Source organism: Atractosteus spatula, chromosome 11, assembly GCF_055471065.1.
Source record: "Atractosteus spatula isolate fAtrSpa1 chromosome 11, fAtrSpa1.hap1, whole genome shotgun sequence".
Classification (NCBI taxonomy): Eukaryota; Metazoa; Chordata; class Actinopteri; order Semionotiformes; family Lepisosteidae; genus Atractosteus; species Atractosteus spatula.
The window spans coordinates 4,501,573-4,523,471 of NC_142716.1; the positions used below are offsets into that span (position 1 = coordinate 4,501,573).

General features: G+C 42.6%; 4 protein-coding genes across 7 annotated transcripts; 2 read left to right on the forward strand and 2 right to left on the reverse strand.

The window, feature by feature from the left end:
- Positions 1–572: 572 nt before the first annotated feature.
- Positions 573–5,396, reverse strand: tceanc2 (transcription elongation factor A (SII) N-terminal and central domain containing 2). Of its 2 annotated transcripts, none has more exons than XM_088926995.1 (4): positions 4,260–5,396; positions 3,480–3,621; positions 2,379–2,572; positions 573–956 (listed from the first exon to the last, which is right to left on the reverse strand). In XM_088926995.1, exons 1-4 carry the CDS (start codon positions 4,356–4,358, stop codon positions 768–770), a joined length of 624 nt encoding a protein of 207 aa, XP_088783121.1. In that variant the 5' UTR covers positions 4,359–5,396; the 3' UTR covers positions 573–767. The 2 variants fall into 2 exon arrangements, with proteins under 2 accessions (XP_088783121.1, XP_088783122.1); XM_088926996.1 differs by having other exon boundaries at positions 3,480–3,683; positions 4,260–4,349.
- On the forward strand, positions 4,970–10,993 carry tmem59 (transmembrane protein 59). The gene is made up of 8 exons (XM_088926993.1): positions 4,970–5,220; positions 5,488–5,593; positions 5,935–6,029; positions 6,516–6,668; positions 7,740–7,821; positions 9,029–9,155; positions 9,438–9,555; positions 10,091–10,993. Exons 1-8 carry the CDS (start codon positions 5,065–5,067, stop codon positions 10,238–10,240), a joined length of 987 nt encoding a protein of 328 aa, XP_088783119.1. The 5' UTR covers positions 4,970–5,064; the 3' UTR covers positions 10,241–10,993.
- Positions 10,994–12,055: 1,062 nt separating this feature from the next.
- Positions 12,056–15,584, forward strand: LOC148823361 (low-density lipoprotein receptor class A domain-containing protein 1-like). The gene is made up of 5 exons (XM_088927183.1): positions 12,056–12,074; positions 12,647–12,865; positions 13,080–13,217; positions 13,975–14,103; positions 15,427–15,584. The coding sequence occupies exons 1-5, from the start codon at positions 12,056–12,058 to the stop codon at positions 15,582–15,584; spliced, it is 663 nt and encodes a 220-aa protein (XP_088783309.1).
- A 763-nt stretch (positions 15,585–16,347) lies between these two features.
- lrrc42 (leucine rich repeat containing 42) lies at positions 16,348–21,137 on the reverse strand. 3 transcript variants are annotated; one of them, XM_088926999.1, is made up of 8 exons: positions 21,072–21,137; positions 19,839–20,390; positions 19,527–19,658; positions 19,190–19,308; positions 18,143–18,231; positions 17,903–18,016; positions 17,336–17,420; positions 16,348–17,223 (listed from the first exon to the last, which is right to left on the reverse strand). In XM_088926999.1, the coding sequence occupies exons 2-8, from the start codon at positions 20,303–20,305 to the stop codon at positions 16,949–16,951; spliced, it is 1,281 nt and encodes a 426-aa protein (XP_088783125.1). In that variant the 5' UTR covers positions 20,306–20,390; positions 21,072–21,137; the 3' UTR covers positions 16,348–16,948. The 3 variants fall into 3 exon arrangements, with proteins under 3 accessions (XP_088783125.1, XP_088783123.1, XP_088783124.1); XM_088926997.1 differs by having other exon boundaries at positions 19,500–19,658; XM_088926998.1 differs by having other exon boundaries at positions 19,500–19,658; positions 19,839–20,329; positions 21,072–21,111.
- Positions 21,138–21,899: the final 762 nt, after the last annotated feature.

Below are 21,899 nucleotides of genomic sequence, written 5' to 3' on the forward strand. Positions count from 1 at the left end.
CACACAAAAAAAGGACGCATAAACTGTTGCAGGAGTGTGGAACAAGCATCCCAGCCATGTTGAGCCCTTGGATTCCTTCAAGAAATGGGTGGACGGGTTCTTGGATCAATTAGCTACTAACAAATGGGCTAAATATCCTCCTCTCATGTTCTTCAATGACTCTATTCACTGGGGCATGGGTTTCGGGCAGTCTTTCTTCCAACTTCCAGCTGACCATTCCTAATTATACAAGACTATGCATGTCCGGCAGACGTTAAAAATTGTTACATTGCATCAAATAAAACGGAAACTAAGACGTACATGTGATCCGTGTTTCCATTTGTCAAACCTGAAGTCTTGTCACTCATTTGTGTGGGAAACAGCGCCACCTAGTGGCTAATCACACGGCGGCACTTCAATCTCATTCGGAAGGTCAACATTGCTACGACGCCCATCTCTTGCGTTGCAAGATTTAAAGCTTTAAACTTATAATTGCAGAACTTTTAAAAGCTTATCTAATCCTTTTGCCAACATTTATGGTTTTCAGCATTCAATGTAATAAAACATGCAGCACATGGAAAACACATGGGGGAGACTGGTTAATATTCATTTATTGATGCCATTAATTATAAAAGAAAATATTAAAAAGCTGCCACATCACTCTTTCATACAGTACTTGGGTAAAATAGTTCCAGATGCCTGGTGATCGATCTACAGTCCTGCTTTACCAGAAGGGACTTCTCAGAAGCCTCCTTCACCCCGGTGCTGTCGCTGTCGAGACGGGGCGGTTATTTCTTGTGGGCCTTGACAAGCTGGTCGACCGGCAGTGCGCCGCCCCTGACCTGCTCGCGCAGCTCCGGCTTGTGCTTCAGGGCGAACACCAGCGCCCTCACGGTGCGCCGGTACGCCCCGCCGGCCAGCCGCGAGCTCTGGTGGAACACCTCCCGCTCCACGTTGTCCACCAGGCCGTGGTCCGCCTGGGAGAGAGGAAGACCGAAAAGAAGACCTGAGGGAGAGGAAGGTTGAGCTCTGCACATCCGGGGCGTTACCACATGTAGGAAAACCGTCTGGCTTTGAATCGCACGGGTCTTCTTACTGGCGTCCGGGTGTGAGGATGAGTCATCAAAAATGACCAACCCCCTGTTGTTTGTATATCAGTCATCCACTTGGCTTTGGAGTGGCTTTCAATTAATACGCAGTGAAATGACCTTAGACAGTTTTGCTCAGACAAATAAAGGATGGATAATGACAGATGAAGGCTTTAGTGCCTTTTCTACATCAGAAACGTCCTAAACTTGCACGGACCGGTAATTTCTATATTACATACCGTAGATGGCAACAGGAATGAAATCAAGAGGTACTTCATTATACGAATATTTGTCAGGTTTTGGAGCAAACTGCTCATCCATTCTATTGCAGCACCCTGGAATCTTTCAGAAATGACCAGACGTGATCATTAGATTAACGTTCTTATTAATGTTCACTGCTACCTCACGGCTTTGGGGCCCCGGGTTCAATTCCAGAACCACTGACGCTATCTGCGAGGAGTTTGTATGTTCTCCCCGTGTTCACGTGGGTTTCCCCCAGGTGCTCCGGTTTACTCCCACAGTCCAAAGGCATGCTGGTAGGTTAACTGGCTTCTGGGAAAACAGGCCCTAGCATGAGTGCTCTAGCTGCACTGCACTAGCATCCCGTCCAGGGTGTTTCCTGCCTTGCACACACTGCTTGCTGGGATAGGCTCAGGCTCCCCTGTAACCTTTAATTGGGAGATGCAGTTAGTAAAACGGACGGCTGGACAAATTTCCAAATGGGCAAGACAGTTGGAATGAGGATGAGGAAGTGCAGGAGCAGACTCCTCTCGCACACCCACCTTGGAGCCACCTGTTTTTTCAAAACCTCAAGAGGCGCCGTCCCAGACAGCGCCACCTGCCCGCAAGTGCCGGGGCAGCCACAGGGGGGCGCTATGCCACTGAGAGCCAAGAGAGCCCTGGCTTTCTAATCCCACCCTACCCTTGCTCGCATCTGCACCACCGCTTGGGGATCCACAGCCCACAGCTCGTGACCTGACCCGGGTTCGAACCCGAAACCCAGCTTGTGCTCACCTTCCCTGGTGGCCTAGGGGGTTAGGATTCGGCCACTCTTACCACCACCACGGCCCGGGTTCGATTCCCAGTCAGGGAAGAGAGTGTGTCCGAGTCTTCCTTTCTTTGACAGAACAAAGTAGAGGTGGCGGCCCAAGTTGCGCTCAGGTAAGAGCCCCTACTGGTCGAGACCACCGCCCCGATTATAAGCTCCGCGGAACGGATGCCAGTAACGACACAAAGCTGACCCACTGCTCTGGCCCCGACGTGCTCTGAACTTGCTGCTCTCCAGGGGTCAGACGGGCGGAAGGGGGTTACCTCCAGGCCCATGGATTCGGCCAGCAGTTTCCGCGCGCTGCTCCTCAGCCCCTCTGTCTGAGCGTCGCAGCGCACCTCTATGGAGGGCTTGTTGGCATTCTCCTCGATGAAGGTCTTCCACTGCGCGTACACGGCGCGGGCCAGCGCGGACACCTCGGGATCCGGGTGCCTCCGCGTTCTGTTCACAGTGTGGCCTGGGGAGCCCAGGTTTCAAGATCAACACTCGAGGGCGACCGTCCCAGCCCACCGCGCGCAACGCGTTCAAATGTTAACGGAACTCACTTTTTAAAAAAAAAACTTTACAAGAAACCAAACGTGCAAGCAATTCGACTCAGGTTCTGTTATTCAGAGGCGACAAAGGAGGTGCCGTTATGCTGCGGTGGTGACAACTGAGAGGATGCTTTTCCTCTTGCAGCTTTGAAACAAGAGAACGCAAGACGTTAATTTATGTGCCTTTCGGTTCAGGTTGTTCAGACAGGAGGTGCAATAAACTTAAGCTACCCACAGCAAGAACCTGTACAAATTCCAAAATACCAGAGTAGAATACAGCAGTGGAGGGAGAATTTAGTCCCAGGAAACCTGTATTGCTTTGCGTTTGGATTATCTTGGACACCATACTCACATTTACATTGCAATGACTGAGGAGGTTGAAACAGGGAGGTGTGTCAGCTTGAGTTGGTTGCTAAGGAGCTGAGGAAGTTTATTCGATCCACCTTTCAGACTGGAATTAACCTTTACTTGTTCCTCTACACTGCAGTGATTCCCTTGGGTGGATGAGTGCAATACTGACCAAGAGGCTGCTGGGTAACAGCAGAGAAAGCGTCAACAATGCATGAATGAGTACCCGAGGGCACAAGTGGAAACTATAGGCTAGTGTGGAAAATGGAGAACAGGAGGCACTTCTTTACACAAAGGGTGGTGGGAGTGTGGAACAAGCTACTCAGCCATGTTGGCAAAACCAGTGCCCTGGCTTCTTTTAAGAAACAGCTGAGTGAAATCTTCAGATCAATTAGCTACTACCTACCCAAATGGCCCCTCGGTTGTAAACTTTGTCATAATTTTATGAGTGGGAACTGAGGAATGAGCCACTGAACTTCTCACCAATTTTGGTTGACTGCAGCACTTCTTTTGATGGGATCTTCTTGTTGAGCTCTGTCAAGGCCAGTAACAGGTTCTCCTTTGTCTGCTGGGGCAGTTCCAGCATCGCCTTAAACCTCTCGATGTCTTCGATCACCACGACTCTCTGCAGCCACATCAAATGGCATGTTCTCAGTTAGACTGGGCCCTCCTAGCTCTCAAGCACTGCTGCAACAGCATTAGGATACAGGTTCTGAAACAGGTTTTCTTCCTGCTGTGCTTTAGCAGTACCAAAAACTCCTGAGTGCCCAACATTTCTGATAAATATTACACTGCCTTTTTGTTAAGGTTAGCGAATTTAAATTAGTCAATAAATCATATGGATCTAGAGTCTGTGGTTAAATTAGATGATCTGTAATCTTCATCATTAATATGATTACCACATGCAACAATATATACAAATATGGATATTGGAGCAGGTTCAGCTGCAGCGTACAAATAAATGACTAAAAAGAAGCTCTTGCGTCGTGTAAGCAAGGCTTAAAGGAGTAAAAAAGACGTTTTTTTCCCATCTGTTTCCAAAGAACATCTGTCCTGTCTTGAAATGTCTTGAATATAGAATATAGACAAATAAGTTAGCCATTTGAGTCTTAAGAATAATCATCTAAACCTTGGGTACAGCATAAAGCTTATTTTTAATACAGACAGATGAGTTACACTGAGCCAGCCAACCTTTTAGATAAGAGTCAAGTTGCACTGGTGTCAAAAGAAAACAGAAAGTAACCAAGAGCTTCATTTACTTACCCTTAGCGACTCTATCGTTGCCTGCCTGTATACTTTTCCTTGGGTTTTCGTTTGTTTTCTGGTTTCGCCACTTGGAAGCTTTATCACAAACTTGTCCATTTCACTAATCCCTTTCTCTTCTTAACAAAACAGATTTCTTATTCTCAAAAAATGTTGGACTGAATGCATTAAGCTAGTAGCTGTAGTGGACTGGATATGTCATTTGTTAAAACATTCAACAGTCCCTGAAACTTAAATAAGTAGCCCGGATTTCAAATAACTGTTTAATTTTCTTTTCATAACGAATAATTTAAAAACATACTTATTAATAGGCACATTACCCTATCCAGAAATAAAAAGCGAATGCACAGTTTTGCAAGGCGATGATGCTAGTACAATGTCGGCATTATAAAAAAAAAGAATAAAAAGCCTCTTCATAAGCGAACAAAAGATTTACGTTACTCTGCGTGTATCTGTAAATAAACTCGGCACTTTCTGTACTACATCGACTTAGACGAAGCCACACTCTAGATCTCGTAAATTTTCATTATTTTCACTTACGAACCAGTAAATTAGATCACCGCCATTTTGGATCTTGTATGAAATCCTGCCTCACTATCTTACTCATAGAATATTTGAGCCAAAATGGCCACCGGTGATGGATTCACGTTCGCAGTGTCACAGACGTGAGTGTGTTTCTCTCTCTCTCGTTTCTTTTTTCCCCCCCCCCAGCTCTCGCGATAGTTACGGCGGAGTGGAAGAACGAGGAAGAAGACGCTGTTCTGCCGCTGCGACTGGTGTTTGTTTTTCCATAACAAAAATAAAGATGGAGGTGTGGAAGTTATGCGGGTGTTTTTTGAGTTTCTGCTGTTTGCTGCTGTGCACAACAGCCTCTTCCGACATATTTGATGGAGTCCTGGGGAACACGGCTTCCTGCCATAATACCTGCCAGATGACCTACAGTCTGCACACTTACCCTCGGGTGAGAGCATCGGGCTCGTTTGTAAACACAGGTCTGAGGAGAGTTAGCGACACTAGGTCTGTCGGTAGCGTTGGTGCAGTAGTTGCTGGGTTTTTTTCCTCCATAAGATACATATATATTTATCTTGTTTGCCCGATTACCTTGACAATATGCGCGCTGATCACGTTACCTGCAGTGTCACCTTACCGTCGTGAGCCGGGAGTGGAGAGGATTATGTCTAAAGTGCGCCTTATTTTCTGTGTATGCGAACTGCCTTGTGGCTTGTAGGAGGAAGAGCTGTACGCCTGCCAGAGGGGCTGCCGGCTGTTTTCAATTTGCCAGTTCGTGAGCGACGGAGAGGATCTGAACCAAACCAAGTCGGAGTGCGACTCGGGTGAGCCTTTCCTTGCAGAATTCATCTGTGGGGCGCTTCACTTTCCTTTGCGGAGTCATAACTCCAATCCTTTCAGACACGTCGTGGGTGGGTGGGGGGGGGGAAAAGTTCCCCTCAGGAGTTCAGCAAGCAGTGCTGCCGTGATTTGAGTCACGCTGATTTTCATTTTCATGCAGTGAAAGTGTTCCCGTCACCAGTGGAATCACTAACGGGATCAAAGAAGATCATACAATATTTCAGAAGAGGGGGGTGACGCTGTGTGCAGACTGCACTTTGCATGTGTCTAGTGCTGTACATTCTCCATCTGTCTGTAACATTTTGCATATCCTGTTCTCTCCCAGCCTGCCGTGAAGCCTACAGCCAGTCTGATGAGCAGTATGCCTGCAGCCTGGGCTGTCAGAGTCAGCTGCCCTTTGCTGAGCAGAGACAGGAGCAGGTAAGGTCACGTAGTGGCGTGTTGTTGCTGGGCTGGACCTGAGACCCTTGGACAGGAATTTCATTATTTGCAGGCTTGGAAAGCAATGAAGTTCACTAGGAGACTGGAGAACCTTTGTCCTGTTCTTGGTGGGGGGGGGAGGGAGCTGTCTTCCCCTCCCACTTGAGTTTGTTTTAGGTAACCAAATGTAAACCACCCACCTCTAAATGTCCAGAAGGTGGCAGTTGATACCAAACCAGACTTGGGTTATGTTTGTACTGGGCCTAACACGCCGGGCAGGTATTCAGCGGTCTGACTTTCAGAACACGCGATCCTGCCGCGTGTGATCACCTCGCTAGCGGTGCTCCCTGAGAGAGAGAGAGAGAGAGAGAGAGAGAGAGAGAGAGAGAGCTTGTGGACGTTTCCGTACCAATCGAAGAGGACAAGCGGGTGTCATGCCACCTTTCCGTTTCCGCTGCTTAACCCCTTGCCCTCTTCCTCCTCCAGCTGATGGCGATGGTGCCAAGGATTCACCTCCTGTACCCCCTGGCCCTGGTGAGGGGGTTCTGGAATGAGATGATGAGTTCTGCCCACAACTTCATCAGTTCAACCTGGACCTTCTACCTCCAGGCTGACAATGGGAAGGTGGTCATATTTCAGGTACTTCACTTTTTTGCAGGCTTCGAAAGAAACTTAGCAACCGTTTAATGATGGTATTGGGAAAATTAATCTTCCTTTGTTATGATATGAAACATTGAGGCATCCCAGAGATCAGTACGTCGCGCTCTTCAGCTTTTGTCATTTACAATAAGGGGAGGTCTTGCTGTGAAAGTCTCATGATAGTAGAGTACTGCAACATCTTCTTGCTTTGCCCCAGGTTGCAGATGCTGTCTCATACCTTCTCTGTCCTTGTCGGGACAAACACGTGCCTGTTCATCTGAGCCCTTAGTTCCGCAAGTAGACCCAGCCCATTCCTCAGACATTCAGTGTGGCTCAGGTCTGGCGAGTTGGACATCTCCTGTAGAACTGTCACATTCTCATCTTGCATGAAAGCCTGTCTTAAAAGAGCAGCGTGAGGATGTGTGTTGTCCTGTTGAAATATTGTCATGTCAGGATGAGCCCACAGGAAGGGCAGCCTCTGAGGTCCCAAGACATAGTCAGTGTAACATCATGCAGCTGGTTATCTTCAATCTCTACAGTTAGAGAACTGCAGTGACTGGACACACCTGTCCAGACTGCCTCACTTGACCCTCCAGATCATTTGGACATGGCATTTAGCGTATCGACCAGCGTGTCTGTGCCACAGTTGCTGATATCCCTCAGAGCAGTTGAGACATAACAAGATTTTTTTTTATTATTATTTTCAGCAGGATAGACATTCAGTAGGTTAAATGGCAACACCAAAACTTTGAGTAATTAAGTTATTTTGTGACTATGCGAAAATGATCAATTGATCAAAATGCTAGAAAAGTGTCCAAGATCCTTATACTTTATTGTTCTAAAAACAACATATAATAGTGATACATTTCTTTTGATTCTCAACGTATGGAGAACTTTGTAAAGTTATGAAAATGTAGTAGGAGACGAACTTAATTAACACAGGGCTTTATGAGAAGGAAAAGAGAATTTTACTCAAATGAAAGATTGCTGATGGCACCAAAGCTTGAAGAAGGTTTTGGGTTTCAGTATTTTTTATGAACTGAGCATATTTCACTTTTCCTCTTGTTTCAGTCTGAGCCTCAGATCCAGTTTATTCCTGAGTTTGAACCACAGAATGATGACCTGAGGGAACCCACTCTGGCAAAGAGCTCTTGTGAGTCTTTAATGTTTTGGTTTTTTCCCTGAGAGGTTTTCCTTTTCATACTTTGTGCAGTTCTGGTACCGTATTCTTTATGGGAACTCCCAAGTGGCTGACGTGATAGCTGAGCTGATCCAAATGCTGGAGGTGCTCTGTGATCCAGCTGTTATGGGTTCGAATGTGGTCCAGGATGCCAGCTGACAGTGACTGGGATTTCCTAGGCAGAGGTGCACAGCTGGCTGAGCACAGTCAAGGACAGGGAGGGACTACTTGGCCCAGGCACTGTCAGCTCCCTGCAGTCACAACGCTTGCTTGTGTTGTTATCGGAGAGGGACACGCCTCTCCTCCAATCAGTCCGTCAGTGAATCCGTCAGTCAGTTTTCCTGTACAGGGCTGTCAAAAGGTGAGGGGTTTGAAGGCGGGTGGGTTTAGGGAATACAGTGGTGTGAAAAAGTGTTTGCCCCCTTCCTGATTTCTTATTTTTTTGCATTTTTTGCAATCTCAATTACTCTGTTTCTCATTTGTTCCTGAATTTGTTTGGATCGCAGCATGATGTCTAGCTTTTGAGGATCTTTTGGTCTACTTCACTTTGTCAGGCAGGTCCTATTTAAGTGATTTCTTGATTGAGAACAGGTGTGGCAGTAATCAGGCCTGGGTGTGGCAAGAGAAATTGAACTCAGCTTTCCAAAGATGTGATAAACCACAGTTGATTTATGTTTTAACAGGGGGGGGCAATCACTTTTTCACACAGGGCCATGTAGGTTTGGATTTTTTTTTTCCCTTAATAATAAAAACCTTCATTTAAAAACTGCATTTTGTGTTTACTTGTGTTCTCTTTGTCTAATATTTCAATTTGTTTGATGATCTGAAACATTTCAGTGTGACAAACATGCAAAAAAATAAGAAATCAGGAAGGGGGCAAACACTTTTTCACACCACTGTATGTCTCCACTTAATCAGGTGATCTGGATGCAGACTTTTTGGCTGATGGCCAGGACATTGGAAGCAGTGAGAGGTTTCAAATTGGGTGCACAGATGATAAAATAGTTGTGGAAAAAGCATTTGTCTGGAGGTGTATGTATACATATAATTTCTCCAAATGTACAGAAGTAAATAGGTCCATATATAATTATTAGACATTTACTAGTCAATAAACCCATTTTTTTAAAACTTAATACAATATCTCTGTTTTCTTTCTTGGTTGTTTTCTTAACTTAAACAGATCGGAGCCTGGACAGGCCAGTCTTCTTAGATTCCAACAAGGGCTATGCGCCTGAACGTGAAAGCGATATGTACCTGGATAAGAATGATGTTGTGGAGGACTACAGCTTATTCAGTTGTCTCTCAAGGTGGGCGTTTCAGGGAGTTCGCAATTGAAAGACGTGCTTTTATACGTGCCTTCAGTAGAAGGAATGTTGACAAATCAGGGTTGCACAACATTTACACACGCAGGGGATGAAGTGGTTTTATTGTGCAGTTGTAATTCAGTTTGTTTCCTGCTAGAAGAACAGGAAAGGGTTCGGGCTGCAGGTATTTCCAAACTATGTGGGGTGTCATGCGTTGTCACTGGGTGTGGGGGGGGTTGTGGTATTGATCTATGAACTGTCTGTGTGACACGTGTGCCCGTTCAGGAACCCTTGGCTGCCTGGCTGGATCCTGACTACCACATTAGTCCTGTCGGTACTGGTGCTGATATGGATTTGCTGTGCCACTGTGGCGACTGCTGTGGACCAGTATGTGCCAGCTGAGGTAGGGTATTTCAGTAGACCCTTCCCCGTCTTGGGTACTTTTGGTGGCCTTTGGAGATAGGTGTCAGTTGCAGCTATATAACAAGAGTTCTTTGATGCTAAGTACAGCCTAGATATAGTTTCTGTCTCCCTTTTGTGTAATGTAGAAGATAGCTGCACGACCTGTAGTGTTAATTCAGGGCTGTGGGTTAATATATTAAAGTGATATACTCTATTATTCAGGTGCCTCTTTTTTGTCTAGGAGGAAAATTCTTCATATATCTTCAATATTTCTTTAGTAATTGTTAAGCGAAGAATAAAATGAACCAATAATAGGGTTGCTGCTTCTTGTTTTGTAATGCTTTTAAAAGTGCTCTGGCGTGATGTTTTTTCCTCCAAGTTAATCTTGATCAAAATGAGAATCACGAATGCCGTGAACAAGAAGAAAAGAACGGTGTTTTTAACACGATTCGATGTCATTCTAATGACTCCCAGAGCAGGCGGTTTAATAAGTGGTTCAGTAGAATCTAAACCTTGCCTGTCCATGTTAATTCCAGAAACTAAGCATATATGGAGACATGGACTATATCAACGACCAGAAGCTAACTCCTTACTCTCCATCCTCGCTGGTGATCCTCAGTTCTAAGGCTGAAGAAGAAGCGGGACCACTGCCATCCAAAGTCAACCTGAACCATTCTAGCGTTTAGGAGTTAAAGGTCTTCAGCAAGCAGGAATAACTGAATAACGAGCCGGCTGTAATACAAGTCTTACTCATAGACTTTTGTTTTTTAAATGCAGGGGCTTGTTTCACCTTTCAAATTGTAAATGCCTGGCTTCACCGTTGTTGTGCATAATCCTATTTTTGTCTTTTTTTTGTTTTCTTTTAAGTTTCCCAACAGTAGAGGGGGTATTGATTGTCTTTGGGTCTACAAGAATATTGCACTTTTTCTGGCATTACACTACCAAAAAAAGAGCCCTTGAAGGATTTGGTCTTTCACGGCATGTACCAGGCCATTTTTGGTGTCTTTTTAAAACGATAATGTACTAAATTATTAAACGTCTCAAACCTTTTGTTAATTGGGGTGGAGGGGCAGGTTCTTTGCAACAGTTGTTAATCATGTCCGACTGAAGTGTTTGGGCTTGAAAACTTTGATTCATGTGAGTAGGTGGTACCAGTATTTACTTGAGATTCATTTCTCAAACTTTTTTGTTTATCGTCATTCTGTTATTTAAGGAAAAGCTCCAAGCAAAAAAGTGCTGAAATAGACTAATAGCAGCAGAAAGCTAGCACAATGTTATGACTACTGTTCGGGGTCCCTATCTAGGTAGTACTTTAAAGTCTGTACATGGACAGTCACCTTTTTGATCCCAGTTTGTATTGCATTTTCCCTCTAGTTTTCATTTTTAAGAAAGATGCTGTCTTTCAGAAAACAAAATAAAGGTTTGGGAGTTGAAATACCTTTTAAAGCGTTTTGTTTTTTCTCATCTTTGCACAAAGAGTTTAGTCAAAAGTCTAGAAGGACATTAAAATCGGTAAACATTAAATGTCTAGATTAATATTCTGATTGGAGTCAAATGTGTTGAATGTTTTAAACAAGGATCCTAAGTACTTGTAAAACCTTATGGTAAGCCTGACTGGTGTCCTGATGTGTCTTTGTCTTGGGTATTCAACTGTTGGAGTTCTGACTTGTTTTTAGAAAAGTTAAAATTCAGAAGATAACTGTAAAAAGGAAAAAAAACCATTTACTACAAGAGTGCGTGTCTTAATGACATCGGTGATACATTGCACTATGTAGACTATACTCCACAGCAATGTGCCTGACACTTGTTCCCTGTTGCTGTCAAACATCTCAATTGAAAATCAGTTTAACTGTTCAGTCATATCTTTGGTATTTCGTTTAATATGTTGAATATGTTCTTCAGAAAGAAAACGGGTGTAAAAGAAGTATGAACATTGTTGTGAACTTTGCTCAGATGATTTGGCTGATGCAGAAATGTTGTTTGCTCTGCTTAAAGCGAGTGTGCCTGAGTTAGAAGGAAACAGTTTTTACTGTTTTCATTTGGTAACCAAGTGATGCTGTTGATCTTTTGGGGGGGGGTCATTCAGTGCCCATTTCCTTATATGACAAGAAAGGAGCAAATTATCTCGCAAAAAGTAACAGCAGAATACAGACTGAAGAATACAGGAGAAAAGAATGAGGTCCAATAAGACATACCCACAGGTACTCTATGGCTTTAATACAGCAAGGTTGTACAAAGCTTAAACCTAGTTAACTTTTGGTCAGACACTAAAACCCAACATATAATATTCTGGAGGATGTCACTTTTGCTTGTAGGTCTTAGAAATTTTGAATGATGGAATCATCTTCCTCCAGTGAAATTGAGAATAAATAACTAGAATGTGTAACTGCTTTTTCCTGCCTTGATTGAATTTAATGGGTTTCAGTAAATATGCTTCTTCTATCAACTCGTTTCCCCAGAGGAGTTTTGATGCAAACTCACTTGGATCTTCTGTAATGTTGATGTCCAGACAAGAGGAAGGTAAGGCTCATTACAAATTTGAAGAATGTGTTCAAGTAATCAAACTTGAGAATGTGCTGTGAGACTTTGTTGTCAGTACCTTGGAGGAATTTTTTTAATTCACTACCTGACTGTGGGACTTCGCAGAAACGGGTGTATTTATTCTCAGATCATGTGAACAACTAGTGTCACGCACAGACAGGGGCCACTCAGCTAACAGTGTAACCTGTCAGGTAATTTTGTGTATCTTAACTATGAATACTCATACTTAACTTATTTTTGTGTTTGATTCGTCTAAGTGGTTTGCTTGCACTTAATTCTTTCATCCATGAATGTGTTCAGGGAGAACATTGAAGTAGTGAGGAAAAATATTCACTTTTTAAAAAAAAATGTTTATACGTCCTTTGTAATTTGACAAAATGGGAAAACACTGGTGGGGGTTCAATACTTCTCCAAGGTATAGCTGTGGTGTGACCCCCGCACCTGTGATTTTTATATTATTTTACCAGTAAGAAGGTAAGATTTTACTAGAACAGGTGTATTTTTCACCACCCTGTTCATCTCTGGGCTCTCTGGGCTCTCTGGGCTCTCAGGCCCTGCAGTTGATGAGAGAGGTAGACAGGGTACTTCTCCAGCTAACCAGGCCAACCAGAGAGCTGCTCTTCCCACAGGCTGCTGTGAGGAGTGTGCCAGCTGCAGGTGCTGCTCCCGGAGATGTGCCTGCATTTCCGCCGCGGTTCTGCTGGGCCTGGCCGTGATCGCAGCTGCTGTGGCATCCGCTATCGTCTTGGGCATCCCGCCCCGGCCACCCGGTCAGAGGACCCCACACACTCCTCGATTTTCTAGATAAAAAAAATCAATGAAGTGCACGTACTGTATGAGGACAAGGAGTTTCCGTAAATTATAGGGGATTCCATTAGGAGGGTTTTCTTATGTGGTAATTTTGTGGCTGACTTTGTATTGCGTCACTATCGAAAACGAAAACCAGGAACCGATCAATCTGATTTTGTTTTTCTGACGCTGCAGTTAATCGCTATTGCACAACAGCCCAGAACCGGTCGGGTTTTCTGTGCGATGACCGGGTGACGTGCATCCCAGCCTCCGACCTCTGCAACGGGGTTAAGAACTGTCCCAGCGGTGCGGACGAAAACCCACAGATGTGCAGTTAAGTGCATCCTTCTTTTTGTTTGCTGTAAATCCAGTAGCAGAGCCTCCAGTCCAAAAAGAAATGAGCACAGGGGATTTCGTGTCAGACCTTAATAAGTCAGAACCCATGTTCCACCTAATAATAATTATGGTTTTAATTATAAGTTCTAAGATACTCATAGCACTGCACAATAGCACATGGACTACACAGGCAAAGCAAAAGCAATGAAAAAGAAAAGCACAGCAAAATGATTCGGTGAAAGCACGTTTACGTTAGACATTATGAGCAGTAGTGAAAAGACAAGTCTTTAAGAAAGTTTTTTTTAAAGTGTTGACAGTAAAAGAGTCTTAAAGTCAGTGGTGTAGCACGTTCCAGTGACATTGGCAGATTTCAGATTAAGATATGGACTATACTCATGCAATAAATCCTCACAATAAATTAGCGCTCCATCAGTGCCTTATAAATCCATTCTGACCTTCGGAAGGAATCAGACAGGAGTTATATGCTGAAGTAAAGGAGTAACTACAGCTACAGTTGCCTAGTTGGTTTTATGCAGTTTCCTTTCCTAGTGAATTCAAGCACTGAAGAGAAACAAGATGCAACAGTCTTATTTAAATATGTTCTATAAGATGTGATGACACTTCATAACTGGAAAACATCTGCAGTACTATGCAGTCCTCAGAATAAATCAGTACTCGTAGGCGCATTGCGTTGCTTTTTTTCCCTTGTTTTAAAAGCAGTTGTTTATTTGTGTATGTTTGGTTTTTCTTTTAGCTGATTTACCAAATAACCTGCCCGGCAACCTTATTTTCCGATGCGGAAACCCCCAGTTCTGGATTTTCATTGACAAGAAATGCAACTACATTAACGACTGCGGGGACTGTTCTGACGAAATCGGGGCCTGTAAGTACAGAATTCTTAAATTCTGGATAAAAAAAGAACTGGAATCTAGATTAAAAATAAACAGCGCATCTTACCAGTTCTGTTATTCCTTTCATAAAAATAAATTGCAGTGGCCTTGTGTAAATTATATGTTTCGTAACCTGTCTTGCATTCCAAGTTTGTCTGTCAGGAAATGAGAAATCCAAAATAGCACCCAGACAGGCTGGAGATGAGAACCATAAACTCTGCAGTTAGGCTGGGTTTGTTACAGTCCTGTGAGAAACACTATCTTTCCCTTCTGACTTCTCTAATCAGGATGCCTTGAATTCATACTGCAGATTTGGAACCTTACGTACGTAAATGACAGTTTTTCACAGCATCTGAAAATTCAAGTTAGACGAAAAAAGCTAAAAAATGAGAGGAGTCACCCAATCTAGTCCCTTCGGTGGTTAGTAGCTAATTATCTCAAGGATCTCATCCAAGCAGTTTCTTGAAAGATACTTGGGTACCAGCTTCAACCATGTGGCTAGATAGCTTGTTCCAAACTCCCCCCGTTTCCACTTTTGTCCCCTGGTTTGTGTTTCACTGCTCATTCAACAGACTCTGTCAGTGCCTCTGAGCAATTTGAATACTCGTATCAGGGCCCCACGTGACTTTCTCTTTTCCAGATTAAAATGATTTAGTTCCCTTTTCATAGTCAAACAGCATAGTTCCTTCAGGCATCATTCATTTGAGATTAAGAAAGCAGGCAGCACACTTATTTAGCTAACTGGAAAGAGTGTGAGACCTTCTTGGACAACTGGACATTGGAGTTTATATTCTGTGTCAGTGTTGCCCTCTTCTTGTCCTAAGGTCACATTTATGGTAACACAAGAGGCTGGCCGTGGCTGTGCCTGGTTTAAAAAAGCCCTTGAATGTGCTTCTGTTTCAGAGCACAGTAGGCACAGACAAAGCATCTTTGCTCCCCAAGGCCCTCTGGAAAATTGAAACTGTGCTGGGACGTCCCTGCATGCACAATTTTAACGTCATTAATAACCGCTGTCACATTTCTGGATTTTATGAAGCCAAACTCTGTTTGTGGAAACAAATTCTGACATTAATTTCGAAGCCATTTAAGTTCGCTCGGAGTACCGTATGACTTTAGTTTTTCAAAAATAGAAAGGCGGGTTACTAAAAACGTCTCCTCCTTTTCCTTCACGTCGTCAAGCTGCTAGCTTTGGCCCCCTGACTGCTGTAGAAAAGAAAGGGTTTTTTTTTACTTCCAAATAAAGACAGGCTCTGCACACGTGGAGTGTAAATGCGAGGTGTGCGGGGAGAGCCTGAGGTCCTTCTCTCGGCCGACAGACGCGGACTGTCCCCCCTGTGGGCCGGGCTGGTGGAGCTGCGTGCCGGTGGTGTTCATGTACTGCGCCTGTGTGCCCCGCTGCCTGTGCCGGGACGGCCAGCAGCACTGTTCCAACTGGTCCGATGAGTACAGCTGTGCCAACAGGAGCTGCCAGTGAGCTGGGACTGCCTCCCAGCCACTCCCCTGGCGAAGAACTGAAGGAATTGAATAGAATTGCTCCAAACTGAACAGGAAAGGTTGAGAGTTTAAAGACAGTCGATCAGAACAACATTTTAAATTTGTCGTGATGTGCCCGTTTTCCCTAGTTATCCCCCTGCACTGCAATGTAACAGCGGCTGTCGTGGAAGAAAATGCTGTGCATCTCCAGTTCATTACAAATATATTCAGTATGTGTTAGCTCTTCGTTTTTATAATAAGAAAGCTGGAAAGCTCAGCTCCCCTTTGTCTTGCATGGGACTTGCAGAGCTATACGTACAAAGCATTCTTGGTGCAGATGCCCTGCTGATTTGGTCTTGGAGGCTTGGTTTTGAGTGAAATGTATTTAACCTCTGAAAATATATTTGCAAACTGTTTTTTTTATAACCAGAATGTTATGTTGCTCCCACCAATAATGAAAACATATCTTTTTTTATTGAACCTGATGCATTCTCAGAAACTTGCAGTAGGAATTTTTTGCAATACAATGCAATGATGAATTGGGAGCTGGTTCACTGGTAATGTATTGTCTGGAATTATCTAGAGTCTATATTAATTTATTAATCTACTGATATGCATCGTAAGTTGTACTGGTGCAACATGCAAATCCATTAGGTGTTTTAAGGTTAAACTAAAATGTTTTTTGATTGTATAATATATTGCAAATCAAAATATATTTTTTTCAAGAGCTGCACATTGTGACAATGCACTAATAATACTCATTATTTTATATCTGCATTATCTTTTATAAAGATCTTGTTTACATAGTTCTGTTACATCATATGCAGTCTTTTACAAAAGCAAATATTGCCATAACAAACATTGTGTGGCACAAAGTTACACACTGGCTAAACTCAAAACTCGGCCCATAATACTGTCACCAAGGTTTTTCAGCTAACAACGCTTTTAGCTTTATCATTCTGATAACATGTAGGCCCTTGTTTCTTTTATCTATGTGTATGACAAATTCATGCATTCTGATTTTTCCTACAAGTTAAAACAAATCCAGATCAAGTTCCCTTTTGCATACCAAATATTTAATATTGCCATGCAGAGGTTATGGAAATATCTAAATGTATTGTTTGAATTTTGTGATTAAGGGTACAAGGGTTTTGGTTGAGTGTCTCTGATTTCATAAAGTGAGGTTTAATACAAAAAACAAGTTCTGCCCTGAGAACTGATATTGATCCAGGTAGGGTATATAAGGAGGTACAGCACAAGCTTTTAATAAGCAACTCTAAAACCGGGCGTTTGGCTCACTCTTGACAGCAGTTAGAAAGAGCAGTTTCTTCAGTTGCACACTGCAGTGCGTGGTCTGGTGTCCCTCTAATAACTGTTCAACAGCTCCCAGTCCTGCAGAGTGAGCTGTGTGGCACACTGGCGCTTAGCAGATGGCTGCGAGTCACCTCTGCCTTCCTGTGGAGAGGCTACCACTCTCTTCTTGCCTTTATGCGAAACGTCCCTTGTTAAGCAGCCTGTATCCACGGGGGCTGGCATTTGAACAGGCTTATGAAACTGCACTGTTTCCCGATCATTCTCTTCCCTGCTACCTTCTACAGAAGGTGCCTTAAAGAGCTTCCTCAGGGTTTTTTCTTTCCCGTCTGTAAAAAGAGAGAAATGCAAATGAAGTATCTGAAGTATGTGGCAAAAGTGTAACGCTGTTTGTTAAGTGACGGTTTAGCCTAGGGTGTGGAAGGCTGCCAAGTGGCTTACAGAAGCGCAGAGCGTTAGTCCTTGGCTGTAGATTAGCTCTGGGTTTCGTCGATTCAGATATCAGGCTGTCCCATTGGTGAACTACCTGAGGACAAAAATATATGAAAGTATTTCCTGAAGCAAAATTATGGCTAGCAGTAACCACAGTATGCCATCAGGTTGCCAAACCTAAAATTTTATGTTTCAGTAAAATGTGCAAAAAAAATAATCTTGCATTGTATGTCTTTATATTTAGAGTTTTAGTTTATGCATTGGATTTCTACCTTGACCTTAGTGGGTAATTTCACCAAAAGTAGGAAATCCAAGTAACCACATGATGACATCTCTGAAACTTATACAGATCTGTCCTGGGTTCTCCTAGATTGTCTTGAGTTTAAAACAAAAGTCATGTTCTGATAACTTGTATCTCAGCAGCATGTATTACAGTATTAATTTTAATTTCAAAGTAGTAAAAGAGGACATTACATATATACAGTATATGACATGCAGCACTTATTGACTTCAATGAGCCTTTGAATCCTGGTTTTGTCAGTAACGTTTCACCTTTTCTACTGTAGTTCTAGTTACCTGTTCAGCCCAGCCTTCCGTTCTACAACTCGAATGGCAGAATTCTTCCAAAGGGCTGTCAGCACGAATCAACCCCATCTTATCCTTCAGCAGTTTTAATACTGAGGCACCGAGCTAAAAAAAAAAAAAACAAAGCCTACAAAATCAGAAATCTTCAACAATAAACAATCCATACTCTACTACTGTAATAGTATTAAAGGGCTTCCAAATGATGAAGAAACCATTAGGGCGACTCTTGACCTTAACTCCAGTGACAGAGATATCGAGGCCACGCAGCTTTGAGAAGCACGACAGGGATCCAATTCCACGTTCGCTGATGATGGGATTCCCTAGAGAAAGAAAGGTGATTCTGGTGACCCTGAATTGGATAAATTCAACTAGCAGAGGTGCCTGATAATGTCCCTAATTGTAACGTGCTAACGAGAATGATGAAGGGTATGTAATAGAAATACAGTACTTGTTCATTTTAAAAACATGCAGATATTGTTTAATATCCGGTCTATAAAATAGTATTCAAGACAAAATGTTATTTTTCTGCTTGTATTGCATCTGATAATCACTCATTTATCCCCCCACATTTAGAGAATTAAATCAAACACCATTTATTATTAATTGGATTTCAAATTCTTGCATTGAAAACATTTTGAGAAGTACAAACACGTATGATTTTTACTATCTTGCAACTGCAAATTAAGAATAATTAATAATTCTTAAGGACATAAAGGCTGAATGACCTCATCTTGTTTCTAACCTATCAGGCCACATCGGCTGCTACATGAGGATCTCAGGTAGCTCTCTCTTGAATGAGGGTTCGGTACCAGCCTCAACATCATGGCTGGGCAGCTTGTTCCATACTCCCACCACTCTCTGTGCAAGGAAGTACTTCCTGTCGCACCGGGAGGATCTTTGCCAGCTGTTTCTTGAAACAAGACCCCCGACATCATGTTCTGTATTCTCACAACCTTGAATTTTTTTACTTCCTATATAGGAAGGGAGACCTACTTCAAGCACCACTATTGAAGCGAAACAAATAAAACCTTATCATTAAAATGTTATGATTTTATGATGAAAATGGTCTTTTTATTCAAATAATGTAGGGACCAGATTGCTTTAATTCTAACTGTAATTTTTGATAACCGCACTGATGGAGTAAAATAGTCTTTTTCCAAAAAGTACACTGACAGGCAATAGGAGCAAAACAGCAAGAAGAGGTGAACACATCTGTCATAAGCCGATGACATTTTAAACAAAATCACAGTTTTATTTTTGCAGGATTAAGAGACTTACTGGACAAGTCTAACAGTTCCAGATTTCCCAGTCCCCTCTTCAACACTCTGACAGGAGCAGTGAACTTCCGGAGCCCGTGGTCTGAGAGGCAGTTATCAGCTAGAGACAGCTGGACCAGGCTGGAGGAACAGACATCACAGCCACATTGGGAACCTTTTAGACAAACACCGGCAGAAACGCTGCAACTTCAATAGTCCAGAAGAGTAAACAGGTGAATAAGATACACGGGTCAGCACCTCCTCGACCTTCCTCAAGACCCCTACAAAATGTTCTTCAGAATGAAGGGTTTGCCGCCGGTCTGATACACAACCTTCCAAAACGAACTTCTGTTCCACACCTGCACAGAGACTCGGAGGCGACGTGCTCCAGCAGCTCATGGTCATCTCCCAGCTTGCAGCCGGAGAGGTCGAGGCTTCTTAGATGGCGGAACAGTTTGATCTCTTCCAACTTCTCAGACACAAGGAGAAACCTGCAGAAGCAGGAACAAACAGACGCTGAAGTGATCTTGTGGAAAGCCTCTGTTTTTCACTGAACAATTAAGAGGAAACGCTTTTTTAAAATAAGAATGACCTAAGACCATACAACAACGTGCATGTCTTGCTTCAGGTTAAACCATGTGGTTACAGACTTAAACGGCATTGATACTTACCTGTTCCTTAAACAGAGGGACCTCAGCACTAGGTTTCCATAGGCATTACTGAATGTCTGCAAAGCTCTGAGCCCAATATCTGGGTCTAAAAACTTCTGCTTCTCTTCTGCTGCGGTGAAGAGTTTTTCGGCCATCTGATCTGGAAACCCAACAAGGGATTCCAGGTGCTGGACATTTTCTGCAACAAATATTAACACGATGTCGAACAGCGACTTGGCGGAATATCGGAGATTGCCCTCTTTGGTGTATGTGAAAATGAAGTGGTCCTTTTTTCGGGTGTTGGTAGGCTTTGCTGCTCCATCTTCAATACAGAGCTGCACAGAGAAGCCCTTCTGAAATAGTCTGAAGGGCTTTATCTGGGATGGGCTTAGCTTCCTAGTATGCACTGTTCCATTCACACAGCGCAGTTCTCCTTTTTCACGAACATATACAGGCCCGAATTCATCACAGCTCAGGTAAGAAGACATCCCTCTGGCCTCCTGTGAACCAACCTGAAAACGGGAGACCGCTTTTACCGCATGCTATCGATCATTCGGAAAGGACGCTACCTTCCTAAAGAAGGGAACAATTAAAAAAAATAATGAATTAGAATGAAGTTCTAATTTATCAATTGTCCAATCAACATAATTTACAAGGCAATTCCACTTAAAAGCGTGAAACTATCGGACACTCGGTTTTCTTCGCCAGTCCTAAATGATTGCGTTATTAAAATGACCTTAATGGTACAGAAACTTTTGTACTCCATTGATTATGACCTTAGGATGTAACATTGGCTTTTTATAATATGCTCGTATGTGGTCTCAGCCGAAGTATAAATATAGAACAAACCTAGGTTTTATTAATTAGAGCACATTAGAGGAAGAATTAAATGTCAAGAAACGAGCTAAAACGTTAGATAGAAAGGCATATATTATCAGGACCGTGTGAACATTCTCCGTTTAGGTAAACGGATCAAATGATAGCTGAAAAACAGATGAAGACACCTCTTGTGTCACGGACGTTAGTCTAAAAATCTGCTTTAAAATTATGAATTTGTTTGACTACTGTTCGAATCATTCTATTCTATGAGCAAAGAAAGTTGTTTCACAATAGTACCGAAGTTTACTTTTTAATAAAATGATATGCTTTTGTAAGTAATAGAACTGATTATCGGAGACAATTAACCACTTGAGGGTTTTACATGAACTATTCTCTAAAACAGGAAATATAAAAATTTCTCCACTTGAAACCCACCTTAACTTCGCTGTAACCATTTCTCGCCGGTCTGTCCAGCAGCGTTTGTTACCTCCATTAAGTTCCGTAAAGAAACAAAGACAGCGTCTGTGTTACCGTATTCAGATTTGTTTTTAAATCGTTCAACTCATAAACTTTTAAACATGGTGATAACTATTTTAATGTGTGTTGACGTTTATTACGGAATGCGTTTGGGATCCTTATTTTAATTTATTTTTTTTATTTTAAAAGCATCAAATATGAATATCGATCATATCCAATTATCATATCCAATCATATCCAAATGTTTTTTTCTTCGGTGTACTATACTTCAAGGTTTGCAGCATTTATCAAGTACTCAAATTTTTCTATTAAAAAAAGTTTGTAACGATCGGTTCGGAGATATTTTGCTGTTACACACAGACCAATGAATATTGCTTAGCAAAAGCTCGCTTCAGCGAGATGAATGGTGATTCTCTCTACATAGGCCAGTATGTAACATTTTTTGTTCTTTATGTAATAGCTACAGTTTTATATTCCTAGGTATTTATTTCCATCTCATTTTATATGTTGGATTTAATAGGCACAAATACAATACTAATACTGATCTGCTAGTTTACAAATTGCACGCACCGTATGGAAACGATTTAAGCAGACGAGAATTTCCATTGCCAGCTACAGACACTTACGACATAAATTGCTTATGCCTGAGCAATTTTATGCCTTACATTATGATATTGGTCACCGAAGTTTTAAAATGTCCACGGATGTTGCATTTTAAGACTAAGTTCTTCAGTCTTAATTTCCAATGTGTGAAAGTATCAGTATGATTACGATTGACTTCTTGCA

Bases quoted from the DNA above. Each gene is read 5' to 3' on its own strand.
- lrrc42 (XM_088926997.1), bottom strand. From the start codon at position 20,305: ATGTCTTCTTACCTGAGCTGTGATGAATTCGGGCCTGTATATGTTCGT. The intron at 19,659-19,838 runs GTAAGTATCAAT...CTGCTTCTGCAG, and splicing joins TCCCTCTGTTTAAGGAACAG to GTTTCTCCTTGTGTCTGAGA. The intron at 18,232-19,189 runs GTAAGTCTCTTA...TTCTTTCTCTAG, and splicing joins GGAACTGTTAGACTTGTCCA to GGAATCCCATCATCAGCGAA.
- tceanc2 (XM_088926995.1), bottom strand. From the start codon at position 4,358: ATGGACAAGTTTGTGATAAAGCTTCCAAGTGGCGAAACCAGAAAACAA. The intron at 3,622-4,259 runs GTAAGTAAATGA...ATGTGGCTGCAG, and splicing joins CAACGATAGAGTCGCTAAGG to AGAGTCGTGGTGATCGAAGA. The intron at 2,573-3,479 runs GTGAGAAGTTCA...TGGGCTCCCCAG, and splicing joins GCTGCAGTCAACCAAAATTG to GCCACACTGTGAACAGAACG.
- LOC148823361 (XM_088927183.1), top strand. The intron at 12,866-13,079 runs GTCAGAGGACCC...CTGACGCTGCAG, and splicing joins CATCCCGCCCCGGCCACCCG to TTAATCGCTATTGCACAACA. The intron at 14,104-15,426 runs GTAAGTACAGAA...CTCGGCCGACAG, and splicing joins TTCTGACGAAATCGGGGCCT to ACGCGGACTGTCCCCCCTGT.
- tmem59 (XM_088926993.1), top strand. From the start codon at position 5,065: ATGGAGGTGTGGAAGTTATGCGGGTGTTTTTTGAGTTTCTGCTGTTTG. The intron at 5,221-5,487 runs GTGAGAGCATCG...TGTGGCTTGTAG, and splicing joins GTCTGCACACTTACCCTCGG to GAGGAAGAGCTGTACGCCTG. The intron at 5,594-5,934 runs GTGAGCCTTTCC...GTTCTCTCCCAG, and splicing joins CAAGTCGGAGTGCGACTCGG to CCTGCCGTGAAGCCTACAGC.